General features: G+C 46.7%; 1 protein-coding gene and 1 non-coding gene across 3 annotated transcripts in view; one reads left to right on the top strand and one right to left on the bottom strand.

Moving 5' to 3' along the window:
- Nucleotides 1–16,405, bottom strand: part of LOC139548260 (F-BAR and double SH3 domains protein 2-like) — an 89,437-nt gene extending 73,032 nt beyond the window's left edge. Inside the window, exons 1-2 of one of the 2 annotated variants that reach the window (XM_071357810.1) lie at nt 15,993–16,405; nt 8,778–8,875 (exon numbers count right to left, since the gene is read on the bottom strand). In XM_071357810.1, coding sequence (XP_071213911.1) covers nt 8,778–8,875; nt 15,993–16,013 — 119 coding nt within the window. In that variant the 5' untranslated portion in view covers nt 16,014–16,405. The remainder of the gene's footprint in view (nt 1–8,777; nt 8,876–15,992) is intronic. The other variant, XM_071357811.1, reaches the window with a different exon arrangement.
- On the top strand, nt 3,456–3,529 carry trnat-agu (transfer RNA threonine (anticodon AGU)). Its single transcript has one exon. It is a non-coding gene; the product is annotated as a tRNA-Thr (tRNA).
- Nucleotides 16,406–16,882: the final 477 nt, after the last annotated feature.

Below are 16,882 nucleotides of genomic sequence, written 5' to 3'. Positions count from 1 at the left end.
TAAATAAGCAAACATTTCAATAAAACTGTTTTTGCTTTGTCATTATGGGGTATTGTGTGTAGATTGATGGGGAAAACAATTTAATCAATTTTAGAATAAGGCTGTAACGTAACAAAATGTGGAAAAAGTCATGGGGTTTGAATACTTTCGAAGGCACTGTATATAATGTATTTATTTCACACTGTTTGGTGTATTATCTATGTGTGTACATTTGTGTCATGCCGTGAGACATGTTTGGACATAAAAACATATGAAATTAAACACAAACAACTAACATCCATACATGATGTGTTCTTCCTCTGGGCAGTGAATGCTGATCTGGTTCTGTTCTTCCTCTGGGCAGTGAATGTTGATCTGGTTCTGTTCTTCCTCTGGGCAGTGAATGCTGATCTGGTTCTGTTCTTCCTCTGGGCAGTGAATGCTGATCTGGTTCTGTTCTTCCTCTGGGCAGTGAATGTTGATCTGGTTCTGTTCTTCCTCTGGGCAGTGAATGCTGATCTGGTTCTGTTCTTCCTCTGGGCAGTGAATGCTGATCTGGTTCTGTTCTTCCTCTGGGCAGTGAATACTGATCTGGTTCTGTTCTTCCTCTGGGCAGTGAATGTTGATCTGGTTCTGTTCTTTCTCTGGGCAGTGAATGCTGATCTGGTTCTGTTCTTCCTCTGGGCAGTGAATGTTGATCTGGTTCTGTTCTTCCTCTGGGCAGTGAATGCTGATCTGGTTCTGTTCTTCCTCTGGGCAGTGAATGCTGATCTGGTTCTGTTCTTCCTCTGGGCAGTGAATGCTGATCTGATTCTGTTCTTCCTCTGGGCAGTGAATGTTGATCTGGTTCTGTTCTTCCTCTGGGCAGTGAATGCTGATCTGGTTCTGTTCTTCCTCTGGGCAGTGAATGCTGATCTGGTTCTGTTCTTCCTCTGGGCAGTGAATGTTGATCTGGTTCTGTTCTTCCTCTGGGCAGTGAATGCTGATCTGGTTCTGTTCTTCCTCTGGGCAGTGAATGCTGATCTGGTTCTGTTCTTCCTCTGGGCAGTGAATGCTGATCTGGTTCTGTTCTTCCTCTGGGCAGTGAATGCTGATCTGGTTCTGTTCTTCCTCTGGGCAGTGAATGCTGATCTGGTTCTGTTCTTCCTCTGGGCAGTGAATGTTGATCTGGTTCTGTTCTTCCTCTGGGCAGTGAATGCTGATCTGGTTCTGTTCTTCCTCTGGGCAGTGAATGTTGATCTGGTTCTGTTCTTCCTCTGGGCAGTGAATGCTGATCTGGTTCTGTTCTTCCTCTGGGCAGTGAATGTTGATCTGGTTCTGTTCTTCCTCTGGGCAGTGAATGTTGATCTGGTTCTGTTCTTCCTCTGGGCAGTGAATGCTGATCTGGTTCTGTTCTTCCTCTGGGCAGTGAATGCTGATCTGGTTCTGTTATTCCTCTGGGCAGTGAATGCTGATCTGGTTCTGTTATTCCTCTGGGCAGTGAATGCTGATCTGGTTCTGTTCTTCCTCTGGGCAGTGAATGCTGATCTGGTTCTGTTCTTCCTCTGGGCAGTGAATGCTGATCTGGTTCTGTTATTCCTCTGGGCAGTGAATGCTGATCTGGTTCTGAGTCCGGTCCCTTGGGCCTGCTTGTGCACACACTTCCCCAGGATAGGTTAAACCAGCACAGTCATGTTACAAGCCCAGCCTCAAACTCTCTATTTGAACAAACAGAACCTCCCACCCTTCCCCCTCTAAACTTGAACCACTACTAGGGCTGTGACGCCCATGGAATTTTGGACGACACTCACACACACACACACACACACCAGAATAATTCCTGTTTCAGGTCTCAAATAGAAGGACGGAAATACAGACAGAGACAGTGATTGGATTCAGGGGTGTCTGCAGACAGAGGGAGGGGTAGATGGATGGGGCAAGTGGAGAGGAAGGTGATACTTAAAAGAGCATAATTACCCACAATCCCCTTTAACACAAATTACAGGAAGAGACCTCATCAAGCTCTTCTGTGTGTGTGTGTGTGTGTGTGTGTGTGTGTGTGTGTGTGTGTGTGTGTGTGTGTGTGTGTGCGCCTGAGAAACTGAGCCATAGACATTCTGGGTTTTCATCTCAATCAAATACTACTAATGCAACAGGTCCCTATTCACTGTTTAGACAGTACCAAACACCCCCTATAAAACACACTCTCCTTTCTCTGTCCAGAAAAGGACTGCTTCACAAACACACACAAAACACTCTCTCCTTACTGCACCAGTGTGCGTTCTTTACAGAAAAAGACAGACCAACAGATAGATAGACAAGAGATAGACAAGAGATAGATAGACAACAGATAGATAGACAACAGATAGATAGACAACAGATAGATAGACAACAGATAGATAGACAAGAGATAGACAACAGATAGATAGACAACAGATAGATAGACAAGAGATAGATAGACAAGAGATATATAGACAAGAGATAGATAGACAAGAGATAGACAACAGATAGATAGACAACAGATAGATAGACACGAGATAGATAGACCAACAGATAGATAGACCAACAGATAGATAGACCAACAGATAGATAGACCAAGAGATAGATAGACAAGAGATAGATAGACAAGAGATAGATAGACAAGAGATAGATAGACAAGAGATAGATAGACAAGAGATAGATAGACAAGAGATAGATAGACAAGAGATAGATAGACAAGAGATACAGATAGACAAGAGATACAGATAGACAAGAGATACAGATAGACAAGAGATACAGATAGACAAGAGATAGATAGACAAGAGATAGATAGACAAGAGATAGATAGACAAGAGATACATATAGACAAGAGATAGATAGACAAGAGATAGATAGACCAAGAGATAGATAGACAAGAGATATAGATAGACATCTCTGAACCAGCGCCTCTCGTTGAAGTATATGCATGCCCCACTAATCAGCCAGTCAGGGATCAGCGTTTAACTCCACCCCTAAAAACCAGACACCATGAAACAGACACATGCTTCTAACGTCCTCCAGGCCTCTTCGGTGCAGTAGGCAGCATGTCAGCCTTCTAATCTGAATGTTGTGAGTTCACAGAGGGAAGACTGTTTCACTACCACAAACTCAAAGCCTCTACAAATTTAAAAGGAACTCAACCAAAAAAAACAGAGAATTGCATTCAAACTTAACAAAGACAAAGCTCAATACTTAAATCTTAAAGCACCACTGAATCAGACTTCAACAAGAAACTTCACAAAAACATTTTTTTTTTAACTATACAAATTAAATGAAACTTTAACAACAATATAAACTAGTTTTTAGGCTAGTTTGAGCTTCTAAGTGCTCAGACTTATTCCCACGTCTCCACGTTGAACAACCTGTTTAGGAGGAGTATGTTAAACTTTAGCCTGGAGATTGCTTCACAAACGAGTCACTCGTCAATGGGAACTCTGAACCATTGACAAAAGACTCCAGAGCAGTACGGACAGACATCAGGTGCTGTGGCTTAGTTGGTTAAAGCGCCTGTCTAGTAAACAGGAGATCCTGAGTTCGAATCTCAGCAGTGCCTTTTTCCTAATGGGCAGCATGTGGTTTTACCAGCGGCTTGAGAACAGGTCATGTTCCACCAAAAGCTTAAAGACTCAAACTGGGATATGTCCTGCTGTTCAATGGTCACCTCAATGAATGACGTGCCCATTGAGTCTGGACTGTAAACAGCCTTCAATTTATAAATAAAACACCTAATAATGGCAGGGAGTGTTTTTAGCAAAGAGCAAGACTCTCATCCATGGCAAATTATGAACCATGAAAAAACGTATCTGCAGATCCTTTAGTAACCACCGCTTAAGTTGGTTAAAGCGTCAGTCTAGTAAACAGAAGATTCTGAATGTGAATGGCGACCAGAGAGAGAGGGGTGGCGACAAGAGAGAGAGGGGTGGCGACCAGAGAGAGAGGTGTGGCGACCAGAGAGAGAGGTGTGGCGACCAGAGAGAGAGGTGTGGCGACCAGAGAGAGAGGTGTGGCGACCAGAGAGAGAGGGTGGCGACCAGAGAGAGAGGGTGGCGACCAGAGAGAGAGGGAGGCGACCAGAGAGAGAGGGGTGGCGACCAGAGAGAGAGAGAGAGGGGTGGCGACCAGAGAGAGAGGGAAAGGGGTGGCGACCAGAGAGAGAGGGAGAGGGTGGCGACCAGAGAGAGAGGGGTGGCGACCAGAGAGAGAGCGGTGGCGACCAGAGAGAGAGAGAGAGGGGTGGCGACCAGAGAGAGATATAGATGGGTGTTGACCAGAGAGAGAGGGAGAGGGTGGCGACCAGAGAGAGAGAGGGGTGGCGACCAGAGAGAGAGAAGGGTGGCGACCAGAGAGAGAGAGGGGTGGCGACCAGAGAGAGAGAGGGGTGGCGACCAGAGAGAGAGAGGGGTGGCGACCAGAGAGAGAGAGAGAGGGGTGGCGACCAGAGAGAGAGAGGGAGGGTGGCGACCAGAGAGAGAGGGAGGGTGGCGACCAGAGAGAGAGGGAGGGTGGCGACCAGAGAGAGGGAGGGTGGCGACCAGAGAGAGGGAGGGTGGCGACCAGAGAGAGAGGGAGAGGGTGGCGACCAGAGAGAGGGGGGTGGCGACCAGAGAGAGGGGGGTGGCGACCAGAGAGAGGGGGGTGGCGACCAGAGAGAGGGGGGTGGCGACCAGAGAGAGGGGGGTGGCGACCAGAGAGAGGGGGGTGGCGACCAGAGAGAGGGGGGTGGCGACCAGAGAGAGGGGTGGCGACCAGAGAGAGGGGTGGCGACCAGAGAGAGGGGGAGAGGGTGGCGACCAGAGAGAGAGGGAGAGGGTGGCGACCAGAGAGAGAGGGAGGCGACCAGAAAGAGAGAGGTAGCACTGTGCAACCCCTTCACACATTCTCTGACATCTGAATCTCATTTTCCTTGTCCTCTTCCTTCTCCCTCCCCTCCCCTCCCCCCTCACTTCCCTCTCTCCCCTCTGTTCCCTATCCTCCTCCAGTCGTCTTTTCCTACTTCCCTCCCTTTGTCTACCTACCTTCCCCTCTCCCTCCCTCCTTCCCTCCAGCATATCACATGCTTTCAGGCTCCAAGACATCCATATGAGGTCACACTCCAAATATGCTCACACACACACACACACACACACACACACACACACACACACACACACACACACACACACACACACACACACACACACACACACACACACACACACACACACACACACACACACACACCAGCAAGCTCTTGTTCTCTCAGCTCTCTGACACACAAGAGACAGGAAGAAAATGTGCCTAGATGTGGTATGCACATACACACACGATCTCTGGACATGTCTTGGCCTCTCATGCCTCTATGGTAACACTGCCATGGCTAGCTCTGCTGTAGGTAAACAAGCCAATCAATGATCAGATCTCACACACACACACACACATTCCCCAAAGGCTCATTTACACCTGGTTAAATATTAAATATGATTTAATATGACTGGTATCACTGAGGACAAGAATATGGCACTTTGAATCCTGCAGACAAGCTCACATGACTAGCATTCACAGGCTTTCTGATAGGTGTGGTGGTATTATTTAATGACCTGTGGCTGTATTGGCGACCGTGTTTGCTGTGTTTGTTCATAAGTAATGTGTTTTGACAAAGGCATGAAAACTAAATGTCCTCAATAGAGGACGATAAATGAAATCGGAATTAGAAACGCATGTGATCATGTTAGCTTCCTCCCATCTGTGCTCCCCGCTGTACTCAGCAGCCTGGATTCATAAACAAATAAAGTAGATTCTTTCAAACAACCCTTTCTTCCTCTCCTCCCTACATCCTCCTCTCCTCCTCCCCCTCACTACATCCTCCCTACATCCTCCTCTCTCCTCCCTACATCCTTCTCTCCGCCTCACATCCTCCTCTCCTCCTCCTACCTACATCCTCCTCTCCTCCTCCCTATATCCTCCTCCTACCTACATCCTCCTCTCCTCATCTTCCCTACATCCTCCTCTCTCCTCCTCCTCCCTACATCCTCCTCTCTCCTCCTCCCTACATCCTCCTCTCTCCTCCTCCCTACATCCTCCTCTCTCCTCCTCCCTACATCCTCCTCTCTCCTCCTCCTCCTCCTCCTCCCTACATCCTCTCACCACCTCCTCTCTACATCCTCCTCCCTACATCCTCCTCTCTACATCCTCCTCTCTACATCCTCCTCTCTACATCCTCCTCCCTACATCCTCCTCCCTACATCCTCTCTCCCTACATCCTCTCTCCTCCTCCCTACATCCTCTCTCCTCCTCCCTACATCCTCCTCTCTCCTCCCTACATCCTCCTCTCTCCTCCGCCCTACATCCTCCTCTCTCCTCCGCCCTACATCCTCCTCTCTCCTCCGCCCTACATCCTCCTCCCTACATCCTCCTCTCTCCTCCGCCCTACATCCTCCTCTCTCCTCCGCCCTACATCCTCCTCTCTCCTCCGCCCTACATCCTCCTCTCTCCTCCGCCCTACATCCTCCTCTCGGTCTCTCTCTTCGTGGAGAAACAAAAACTTTCCTTTCATCTCTGTGGCCAGAGAGAGATCAACTATTACCCACAGTCCTCTGGTCCTTCCCACCTCTTCCTGTCATTCCTGAGTGTGTGAAGGTTATTATAGTCAACTAAATCTGAAACTAATACAAAAACTAATCATGAAAGAACAATTTAGTAACTGAAATAAAATACATCTGAAAAACTCAAACAACTTGCGGAATCGATAACAGCTGGAAAGCAGTTTTAACCAAATCAGCATCCAGGATTAGAGACCCACCCGTTGTATAATATAAAATAAAAACAATCATGAAATATGTTAAGTTTTAGTTTGGGCAAAAATAGAATGGGGTTTTCAAGCTGCTGAATCTGGTGGGTAAATAAAATACATTTCTACACAAATGTTATTGGTCACATGATTCATAAACAAAAGGTTTACTTCCGGGCCCTTCCCAATGCAGAGAGAAAGAAACTAGAGAAACAATAGAAAAGTCAAACAAATAATAAATAAATAAACATGGCCCTGTATACATGGCCCTCCATTTCCTGTACAGATGAACGTGGTACCTTCAGGCGTTTGGAAATTGCTCCCAAGGATGAACCAGACTTGTGGAGGTCTACAAATTATTTCTGAGGTCTTCTCTGATTTATTTTGATTTTCCCAAGAGGCACTGAGTTAAGGTAGGCCTTGAAATACATCCACAGGTACACCTCCATTTGACTCAAATTATGTCAATTAGCCTATCAGAAGCTTCTAAAGTCATGACATCATTTTATGGAATTTTCCCAGCTGTTTAAAGGCACAGTCAACTTAGTATATGTGAACTTTCGACCCACTGGAATTGTGATACAGTGAATTATAAGTGAAATAATCTGTCTGTAAACAATTGTTGGAAAAATGACTTGTGTCATGCACAAAGTAGATGTCCTAACCGACTTGCCAAAACTATAGTTTGTTAACAAGAAATTTGTGGAGTGGTTGAAAAAGGAGTTAATGACTCCAACCTAAGTGTATGTGAACTTCCAACTTCAACTGAATATGTGTCTAGCTACATGCGCGTCTAGCTACATGCGCGTCTAGCTACATGCGCGTCTAGCTACATGCGCGTCTAGCTACATGGAAAGTGTGTGTGTGTGTGTTTCTACTCTGTGTCTATGTGCATCAGCAAGCACATATTAGCTAACTAGTTTTGCTAATGCTAGCCACAGAAAACAGCGGCTACAGATACAAGTGAAAACAGGAAGCGCAAGCAGAGACTGAGGAGGATTTACCACAACATCTGTTTCCTCAAACAAAAGCAACACCAATGCTGCAGAGAGGCGATCTGTCCTCGAACAGACGCGCGTGTGTATGTTGTCATAAAACATCTATGCATTGAGTACAGAGATACGAGAGCTTGAGAGAGCAGGCATGGGGGGGGTTCCTTCTGTTGTCAACCTGGAAGGGGGCAGTGTGACATTACTGTTGCTGTACTCTGAACACACACGCACTAGATCTCTTTGCTATTTCCCTTCTGCGACCAACTTCTTCCCGACTCCATGACTCTTGTCTTGAGCCAATAGAACAGACCAGGCCTCTCCACCAGGCCTCTCCACCAGGCCTCTCCACCAGGCCTCTCCACCAGGCCTCTCCACCAGGCCTCTCCACCAGGCCTCTCCACCAGGCCTCTCCACCAGGCCTCTCCACCAGGCCTCTCCACTTTATGAAAAAGGGAAACGCCAAACCCAGAGAAAGGAGAGAAGGGCAGAAAAAAAGAGAGAGAAACATTTGTGCTGCGCTGGTTTCCCGTGTTGACTTCCAGCTGTGGGAGGGTCGGGAGAGAGAAACAGAGAGCAGCAGGAAATTCCTTTGTCATATCCCAGATCTGTGTGTTCTTCCAATAAATAGGAATACTCCTCCTCCTCCTCCTCTTTCGCTCTTCTCAGTTTTGTTTTGTAATACGATTTAAGTCTGTGTGTATACGTGTGTGTGTGTGTGAGTGTGTGTTTGTCCTACTGGGTTCGAACCCGGGTCGCTTGTGCACCACAAGACTTTGTTAGCCCGCTCGGGGAGCTAACGCAAGTCTTCAGGTCTCAGGAAAGGGAATTTGGTTGATCAAATCACCTCTGTTATGTGTGTGTGTGGTATGTAGTGTGTGTGTGGTATGTAGTGTGTGTGGTATGTAGTGTGTGGTATGTAGTGTGTGTGTGTGTGTGTGTGGTATGTAGTGTGTGTGTGTGTGTGTGTGTGTGTGTGTGTGTGTGTGTGTGTGTGTGTGTGTGTGTGTGTGTGTGTGTGTGTGTGTGGTATGTAGTGTGTGTACCTCATGTCCTCCAGCAGGTCACATTCTGTCTGATGTTTGAGGTGCAGTCTGGTCATCTGCTCTATGAGAGTATTCTTCAGCTCCTGAGTTACTTTGATCTGCAGGGAGGGACAGTCACAGTGTCAGTCAGTCCATCAAAAGGTACATTCAGCTATATGAAGTTACTATAAGTAACGGGGTGACTTCAAAGCAAGAGCCTAGTCATCTCATTAGCATTAGTCCACCCTGCTACCAACTGCACAGACACCCACTGGTGTAGCGGAGGGTAATCAAAGGTAAACTGGTGTAGAGGAGGGTAATCAAAGGTAAACTGGTGTAGAGGAGGGTAATCAAAGGTAAACTGGTGTAGAGGAGGGTAATCAAATGTAAACTGGTGTAGAGGAGGGTAATCAAAGGTAAACTGGTGTAGCGGAGGGTAATCAAAGGTAAACTGGTGTAGAGGAGGGTAATCAAAGGTAAACTGGTGTAGAGGAGGGTAATCAAAGGTAAACTGGTGTAGCGGAGGGTAATCAAAGGTAAACTGGTGTAGCGGAGGGTAATCAAAGGTAAAAGCGGAGGGTAATCAAATGTAAACTGGTGTAGCGGAGGGTAATCAAAGGTAAACTGGTGTAGCGGAGGGTAATCAAAGGTAAACTGGTGTAGCGGAGGGTAATCAAAGGTAAACTGGTGTAGAGGAGGGTAATCAAAGGTAAACTGGTGTAGAGGAGGGTAATCAAAGGTAAACTGGTGTAGAGGAGGGTAATCAAAGGTAAACTGGTGTAGAGGAGGGTAATCAAAGGTAAACTGGTGTAGCGGAGGGTAATCTAAGGTAAACTGGTGTAGCGGAGGGTAATCAAAGGTAAAAGCCGTTTTCCCACCTTTTGTGGTAAAATGCATTGAAAATATAGGGAGTATTACTTTACTCACCGCGAACAGCGATCAACGTTGACTCAGCCCAACGACCAACTCACCCACATCAGCCATTGAGTATGTTTACATGCACACTAATAATTACATATTAAATTGATCATGGCAGTAGGCCGAGTATGGCGTTAGTCATGTAAACAGCAGAAGGCGTCCTCATGTTTCCCAGCCGAAACAGCTAGGAAGATTTTGTACTGTGAGGGTTTTTTCGGCTGTTCAGGTACACAACATTTTTTCTGGAGGCAAGCCGAAGTTCGGAGCCAAAGTCTACGCCCCTTCGTTGGCGAAAGGTCAATGGTAGGGATTTGTCAATAAACCTTGTGGTCATTCAACGGGAGACGACTTGTTTTCATGCACATTGTTTCATAGAAAAAACTGTACTAAACATCTCAGTTAGATGTCAAATTGACCGACTAAGATCACTTCGTCAAAAAACGTCAAAGTTAATGACAGATATCTTGAGTTATATTAAATTAATGTATATTTTGAGGAAGTGTATACTGGCTATGGCATCTCAAAATAGACAAACAGTACTATCGCCACTTTCTTTTTTTCCTTCAAGCAAATATCTTTTGAGGGAGTATGCGAGCACACTCAGTTCGGCTGGCCGAGTTCGGCTGGGGGCCAGCGGAACTGAAGCATGCGGACGCCTTTGCTTATCTTAAAATCGGCGTAAAGTTACGAAGTACGCATACGCCGAATAAAGCACCTGGTTTTCTGAACAATCTTGAATCTCAAATTATTAGGACATGTCAACAGCTTAAATCAGCATTCCAGCGGTGTACCAGCACAAGTGGCGCAAGCCCCCCTCTTGTGTGTGGCGCACGCCCCCCTCTTGTGTGTGGCGCAAGCCCCCCTCTTGTGTGTGGCGCAAGCCCCCCTCTTGTGTGTGGCGCAAGCCTCCCTCTTGTGTGTGGCGCAAGCCTCCCTCTTGTGTGTGGCGCAAGCCTCCCTCTTGTGTGTGGCGCACGCCCCCCTCTTGTGTGTGGCGCACGCCCCCCTCTTGTGTGTGGCGCACGCCCCCCTCTTGTGTGTGGCGCAAGCCCCCCTCTTGTGTGTGGCGCACGCCCCCCTCTTGTGTGTGGCGCACGCCCCCCTCTTGTGTGTGGCGCACGCCCCCCTCTTGTGTGTGGCGCACGCCTCCCTCTTGTGTGTGGCGCACGCCTCCCTCTTGTGTGTGGCGCAAGCCTCCCTCTTGTGTGTGGCGCAAGCCTCCCTCTTGTGTGTGGCGCAAGCCTCCCTCTTGTGTGTGGCGCAAGCCTCCCTCTTGTGTGTGGCGCAAGCCTCCCTCTTGTGTGTGGCGCAAGCCTCCCTCTTGTGTGTGGCGCAAGCCTCCCTCTTGTGTGTGGCGCAAGCCTCCCTCTTGTGTGTGGCGCAAGCCTCCCTCTTGTGTGTGGCGCAAGCCTCCCTCTTGTGTGTGGCGCAAGCCTCCCTCTTGTGTGTGGCGCAAGCCTCCCTCTTGTGTGTGGCGCAAGCCTCCCTCTTGTGTGTGGCGCAAGCCTCCCTCTTGTGTGTGGCGCAAGCCTCCCTCTTGTGTGTGGCGCAAGCCTCCCTCTTGTGTGTGGCGCAAGCCTCCCTCTTGTGTGTGGCGCAAGCCTCCCTCTTGTGTGTGGCGCAAGCCTCCCTCTTGTGTGTGGCGCAAGCCTCCCTCTTGTGTGTGGCGCAAGCCTCCCTCTTATTGCGAGCGAAGAAAGTTTGGGAAAAAACTGAAAGTATGCATTTTAGCAGTGGCGGTTCTAGATTATATGGCTCCCTGGGTGAACCCCCCTCCCCCCCAAACAAAATAACTCATTTTTATTCCGAAATTTGGAACAACAAATAAATAATCATAACATTTAAAACTATATAAATATATATACAAAAATAAGACACATAAATATCAAAAAGAAGTAACAAAGACAAATAAACTCATCAAAAAAAGACACGTCCCTTTTTCAGGACCCTGTCTTTCAAAGATAATTTGTAAAAATCCAAATAACTTCACAGATCTTCATTGTAAAGGGTTTAAACCTGCTTGTTTTCCCACGCTTGTTCAATGAACCATAAACAATTAATGAACATGCACCTGTGGAACGGTCGTTAAGACACTAACAACTTACAGACGGTAGGCAAATAAGGTCACAGTTATGAAACTTAGGACACTAAAGAGGCCTTTCTACTGACTCTAAAAAACACCAAAAGAACGATGCCAGGGTCCCTGCTCATCTGCGTGAAAGCGCCTTAGGCATGATGCAAGGAGGCATGAGGACTGCAGATGTGGCCAGTGCAATAAATTGCAATGTCCGTACTGTGAGACGCCTAAGACAGCGTTACAGGGAGACAGGACGGACAGCTGATCGTCCTCGCAGTGGCAGACCACGTGTAACAACACCTGCACAGGATCGGTACATCCGAACATCACAGGACAGGTACAGGATGGCAACAACAACTGCCCGAGTTACACCAGGAAAGCACAATGCCTCCATCAGTACTCAGACTGTCCGCAATAGGCTGAGAGAGGCTGGACTGAGGGCTTGTAGGCCTGTTGTAAGGCAGGTCCTCACCAGACATCACCGGCAACAACATTGCCTATGGGCACAAACCTAACGTTGCTGGACCAGACAGGACTGGCAAAAAGTGCACTTCACTGACGAGTCGCCGTTTTGTCTCACCAGGGGCGATGGTCGGATTTGTGTTTATCGTCGAAGGAATGAGCATTATACCGAAGCCTGTACTCTGGAGCGGGATCGATTTGGAGGGTCCGTCATGGTCTGGGGCAGTGTATCACAGCATCATCGGACTGAGCTTGTTGTCATTGCAGGCAATCTCAATGCTGTGAGTTACAGGGAAGACATCCTCCTCCCTCATGTGGTACCCTTCCTGCAGGCTCATCCTGACATGACCCTCCAGCATGACAATGCCACCAGCCGTATTGCTCGTTCTGTGCGTGATTTCCTGCAAGACAGGAATGTCAGTGTTCTGCCATGGCCAGCGAAGAGCCCGGACCTCAAGCCCATTGAGCATGTCTGGGACCTGTTAGATCGGAGGGTGAGGGCTAGGGCCATTCCCCCCAGAAATGTCCGAGAACATGCAGGTGCCTTGGTGGAAGAGTGGGGTAACATCTCACAGCAAGAACTGGCAAATCTGGTGCAGTCCATGAGGAGGAAATGCACTACAGTAATTAATGCAGCTGGTGGCCACACCACATACTGACTGTTACTTTTGATTTTGACCCCCCCCCCTTTGTTCAGGGACACATTATTCCATTAGTTACATGTCTGTGGAACTTGTTCAGTTTATGTCTCAGTTGTTGAATCTTGTTATGTTCATACAAATATTTACACGTTAAGTTTGAAACATGAAAATAAACGCAGTTGACAGTGAGAGGATATTTCTTTTTTTGCTGAGTTTAGAAACAAATTGTAGTATATAAATACAAATTAAAAAGAGAATTTAATTATTACACTATTATCCTTTTGCTAACAAAAACACAAATAAAACTAAATTGTACAAATCCTATATCACACAAATACACAAATAGAATCCACACTTATAAAGAAGGGAACCTGATTATTACACTATTGGACTTCAAACAAGAAACACACAAACTAAATTGCACAACTAAATCCATTAGTACTGTACAAAGTTAGAGGTGAGCTATTTGATAGAGTCCCCGCTCCCCCCACCTCGGGCTTCCAGTGGGGAGACCTGAGGTCAACCTACCCCCGCCCCATCTCGTACTTCTGAGTGGGAGACCTTACCTCCCAAACTAGAATCAAGTCACCCACTCCGACAAGGTTAATTGAAACACAGTCCCACGCGGTGACATGATATCATTGACCTGATGTGCAAATGAGCGATAGAAAACCGATCGCGCAAATGTCACCATTTGGAATATATATTTTTTTTTTTTTTTGTGCGGGCGCCCCATGCCGCCTCCGGCAAGATGCCGCCTGTGCCTAAATCCGCCACTGCATCTTAGAAATAGTTTCACTTGCAAACATTCTATGTCTGAACTCCGAATCAAATAGGCTTGGCAAAAATAACATGGTCGAAAGTTTATTTTGATTAGCGATTTTCTGCATTTATTTAAGTCCCATCAGGTCGCCCGATTTCAGATGTGTCATGTAAACAGGATTATTAGCGAAATCGTTCTTCTTACAAAGCATGTCAACGTTTTAAATTACCTATTATATTAGCCTGACTATCCATAATACAATCTTACTATTGTGTGCATGCAACAGTACTCATTGAGTCTTGGGGGGAGAATTCCAGTGACTATTCACTAGGGTTATGCAGTCGGAGATTCATGACTGTTCTAGACAAAACAGCAGCACAGAGCACAATCAGTGTGTTCTGTAGCTTTCATGTTGCCTGCCTTTGAAGATGGAGGGGGAGTGGTCCATGGTGGGGCTTATCAGGGAAAAGTGACTTCACTCCATCTCTCCTTTCAGTCAGTCACATATGAGACAGAAAAAATGAGAGAGAGGGCAGGGAGAGAGAGGAAAGCTAAATGAGGGACAAAGGGTGAGAGAGAGATGGGGAGGGAGAGAGAGATGGGGAGGAAGAGAGAGAGAGAGAGATGGGGAGGGAGGGAGAGAGAGAGAGAGAGAGATGGGGAGGGAGGGAGAGAGAGAGAGATGGGGAGGGAGGGAGAGAGAGAGAGATGGGGAGGAAGAGATAGATGGGGAGGAAGAGAGAGAGAGAGATGGGGAGGAAGAGAGATGGGGAGGAAGAGAGATGGGGAGGAAGAGAGATGGGGAGGAAGAGAGATGGGGAGGAAGAGAGATGGGGAGGAAGAGAGAGAGAGATGGGGAGGAAGAGAGATGGGGAGGAAGAGAGATGGGGAGGAAGAGAGATGGGGAGGAAGAGAGATGGGGAGGAAGAGAGATGGGGAGGAAGAGAGATGGGGAGGAAGAGAGAGAGAGATGGGAGGAAGAGAGAGAGAGATGGGGAGGAAGAGATGTACTCTCTATCTGACCCATAAAGGGGAGGACATGATGTGGCATGTTCAGTCTGCCCACAATGTGTCTGACAGACCCAGTGGAGCAGAAACAGCACTCGGGAATAACCGATAATTAACTGAAAGCTGTGCCGAGGTACTGCAAGCCAGTAATTGGTTCTCAGACACCTCTTCTAGAATAACTAAGATCATGAAAGAGAAACACAGACTCTCTCTCACATACACACACAACATGTGAATGGCAGACAGAAAGAACAAAGGGACACTATGCTTTGTTACAGTATATTCTACATTGTACCAGAGAGTTGTCACAAAACACACGCACAAAGGCCCATGGACATACTGCATACTGTACTACCCGCAGAGGCCATGTCGTTAATTATCGGTGATGCAAACTAAAACTCGAGACCTGATGACTGACTACTTGTCTCTATAGTATGGAACTAAATGCACCGTGTGTCCCGCGTGCGTGTCTTGTGTGTGCTGTCGGTAATAACTAGACAGCTGTGATAAGCTAGCGAACAACGTTATTAACCGTTCACTGACTGACTAACAGAGTAACATTCCTTCTTCGTCTATTGACTTAACCGCGCGAATAAAATTGTTAGCTAGTTACGTTTTGTCCAAATACACTAAAAGTCAAGGCAAGGGTGTGTTAAAATCACACAATGGAACATTGTTGTGGCTACCAAATGCACACTCGCATCCTATCTTCTGGTTAACAATGTTTTACGAGGGGAAGAATCCGTTACTACTCTCCAGTCCAGATGACAACGATAACATCGGAGCTGTCATGCATGTTTATGTCCCGTTTATAGTTCATCAGCGTAACGTTACTTCAAATTTGTTTCGAAACATTATCAACTAGCTAAGTTAGCTATGTCCCGAATGCTCCTCAAAAAACTACAGCTTGGCCTACAGCTATATCTTTCTGGAAGAGTAACGTTAGTTATAGCTGTTGGGCTATTCAACATTTCGCTAACGTTAGCCTTCTATCTACGGTTAACTAACGTTAGCTAGCAGATAGCGGTTCCTCGAGACCTCAACCAGACCTAATTATCTGGCTAGCTAGCTAACCAAACAGCTCGTAGTGCATAGCTGGTTGGCATAACTACAACCAGGGTTGAAATTGACAACCGAATAGAAATACTATAGTTACAATATTTGCAACACCACATGTGGCTTATAATACTAGCAAGCTAGCTAACAATATTTGCAAAACCACATTTGGCTTATAATACTAGCAAGCTAGCTAAGTAGCTAATGTTACACATCAATGTTATTAGCAAGTCAACATCCCACTGTTTGCTACTAGTTAGCCAGCTATCTATCATAGAGAAATAGATAGTCAAGTAAAGGGAAAAACTCACCTTTCTCGGTGGGGGCTGCATGTTGAAGCATTTATATGAATGGTGTATTCCTTAAGAAATGTTTATTCCAAAGAAATCCAAGGTGGGCTGGATAATTCGTCAAGTCTCCACGGAGGGAAGATATGAAAATTACAGTCAGATTTGGAATCTGGCAATTAAAGAATTAAAGCGAACGCTGGCTAAACCAACTCTATACTAACAGACTTCGTCGGGACAACACTGCAGGCGGGTTTCAGAGAGGACTGGGAAATGATGGGGAAACCAATTGAGGCCAGAGGTGTGGAGGCTTCCCTGCGTAATGACGCACAACTGCACCACCCTGTGTTGATGTGGGTAAAGGCACATCAAACAGCGCCAGAAACGTTCCTTTATTTTATTTTTTACATAGCTCTATAACAGTCCTTTCTTGTTTTAAACCGCTAGCATTAAAATCCGAATATGTAGCTCTTGTAATAGGGGGGACCAGAAACGAATGGTGGTTTTACGTTAAACTAACGCCCCCTTGTCGTGACAGACAATACGCCGTTGCTGCTTCGCAAGGAGACTGGCTGCGTCTCTGGACCTGCATAGCAACAAGAAAGTGTAGTCGATCGAGGAAACATCGATTGAAGGTAGAAAAGCCAGATCGGCCAGACATGCCAATCCCAGATATATAGATTTTCGCCCTTTGTGAATTTACGCTCTTTGTTTCAGTCCAAGTCAAACACACACAGACACATATCTATGCCATACTTTACTTGTGAGGACTTTTTTGGGAACCAACAATTGATTCCCATTCAAAATCATATTTTCTCTTACCCCTAACCATAACCTAATGCTAACCCTAATTCTAACCCTATACCTACCCCCTAAGCCTAAAATAGCATTTTTACAAGTGAGGACCAGCACAT

The sequence above is a fragment of the Salvelinus alpinus genome, chromosome 21, assembly GCF_045679555.1.
Source record: "Salvelinus alpinus chromosome 21, SLU_Salpinus.1, whole genome shotgun sequence".
NCBI lineage: Eukaryota > Metazoa > Chordata > Actinopteri > Salmoniformes > Salmonidae > Salvelinus > Salvelinus alpinus.
The sequence above is the reverse complement of the archived record's forward strand: the minus strand, read 5'-3'. Positions and strand labels throughout refer to the sequence as shown.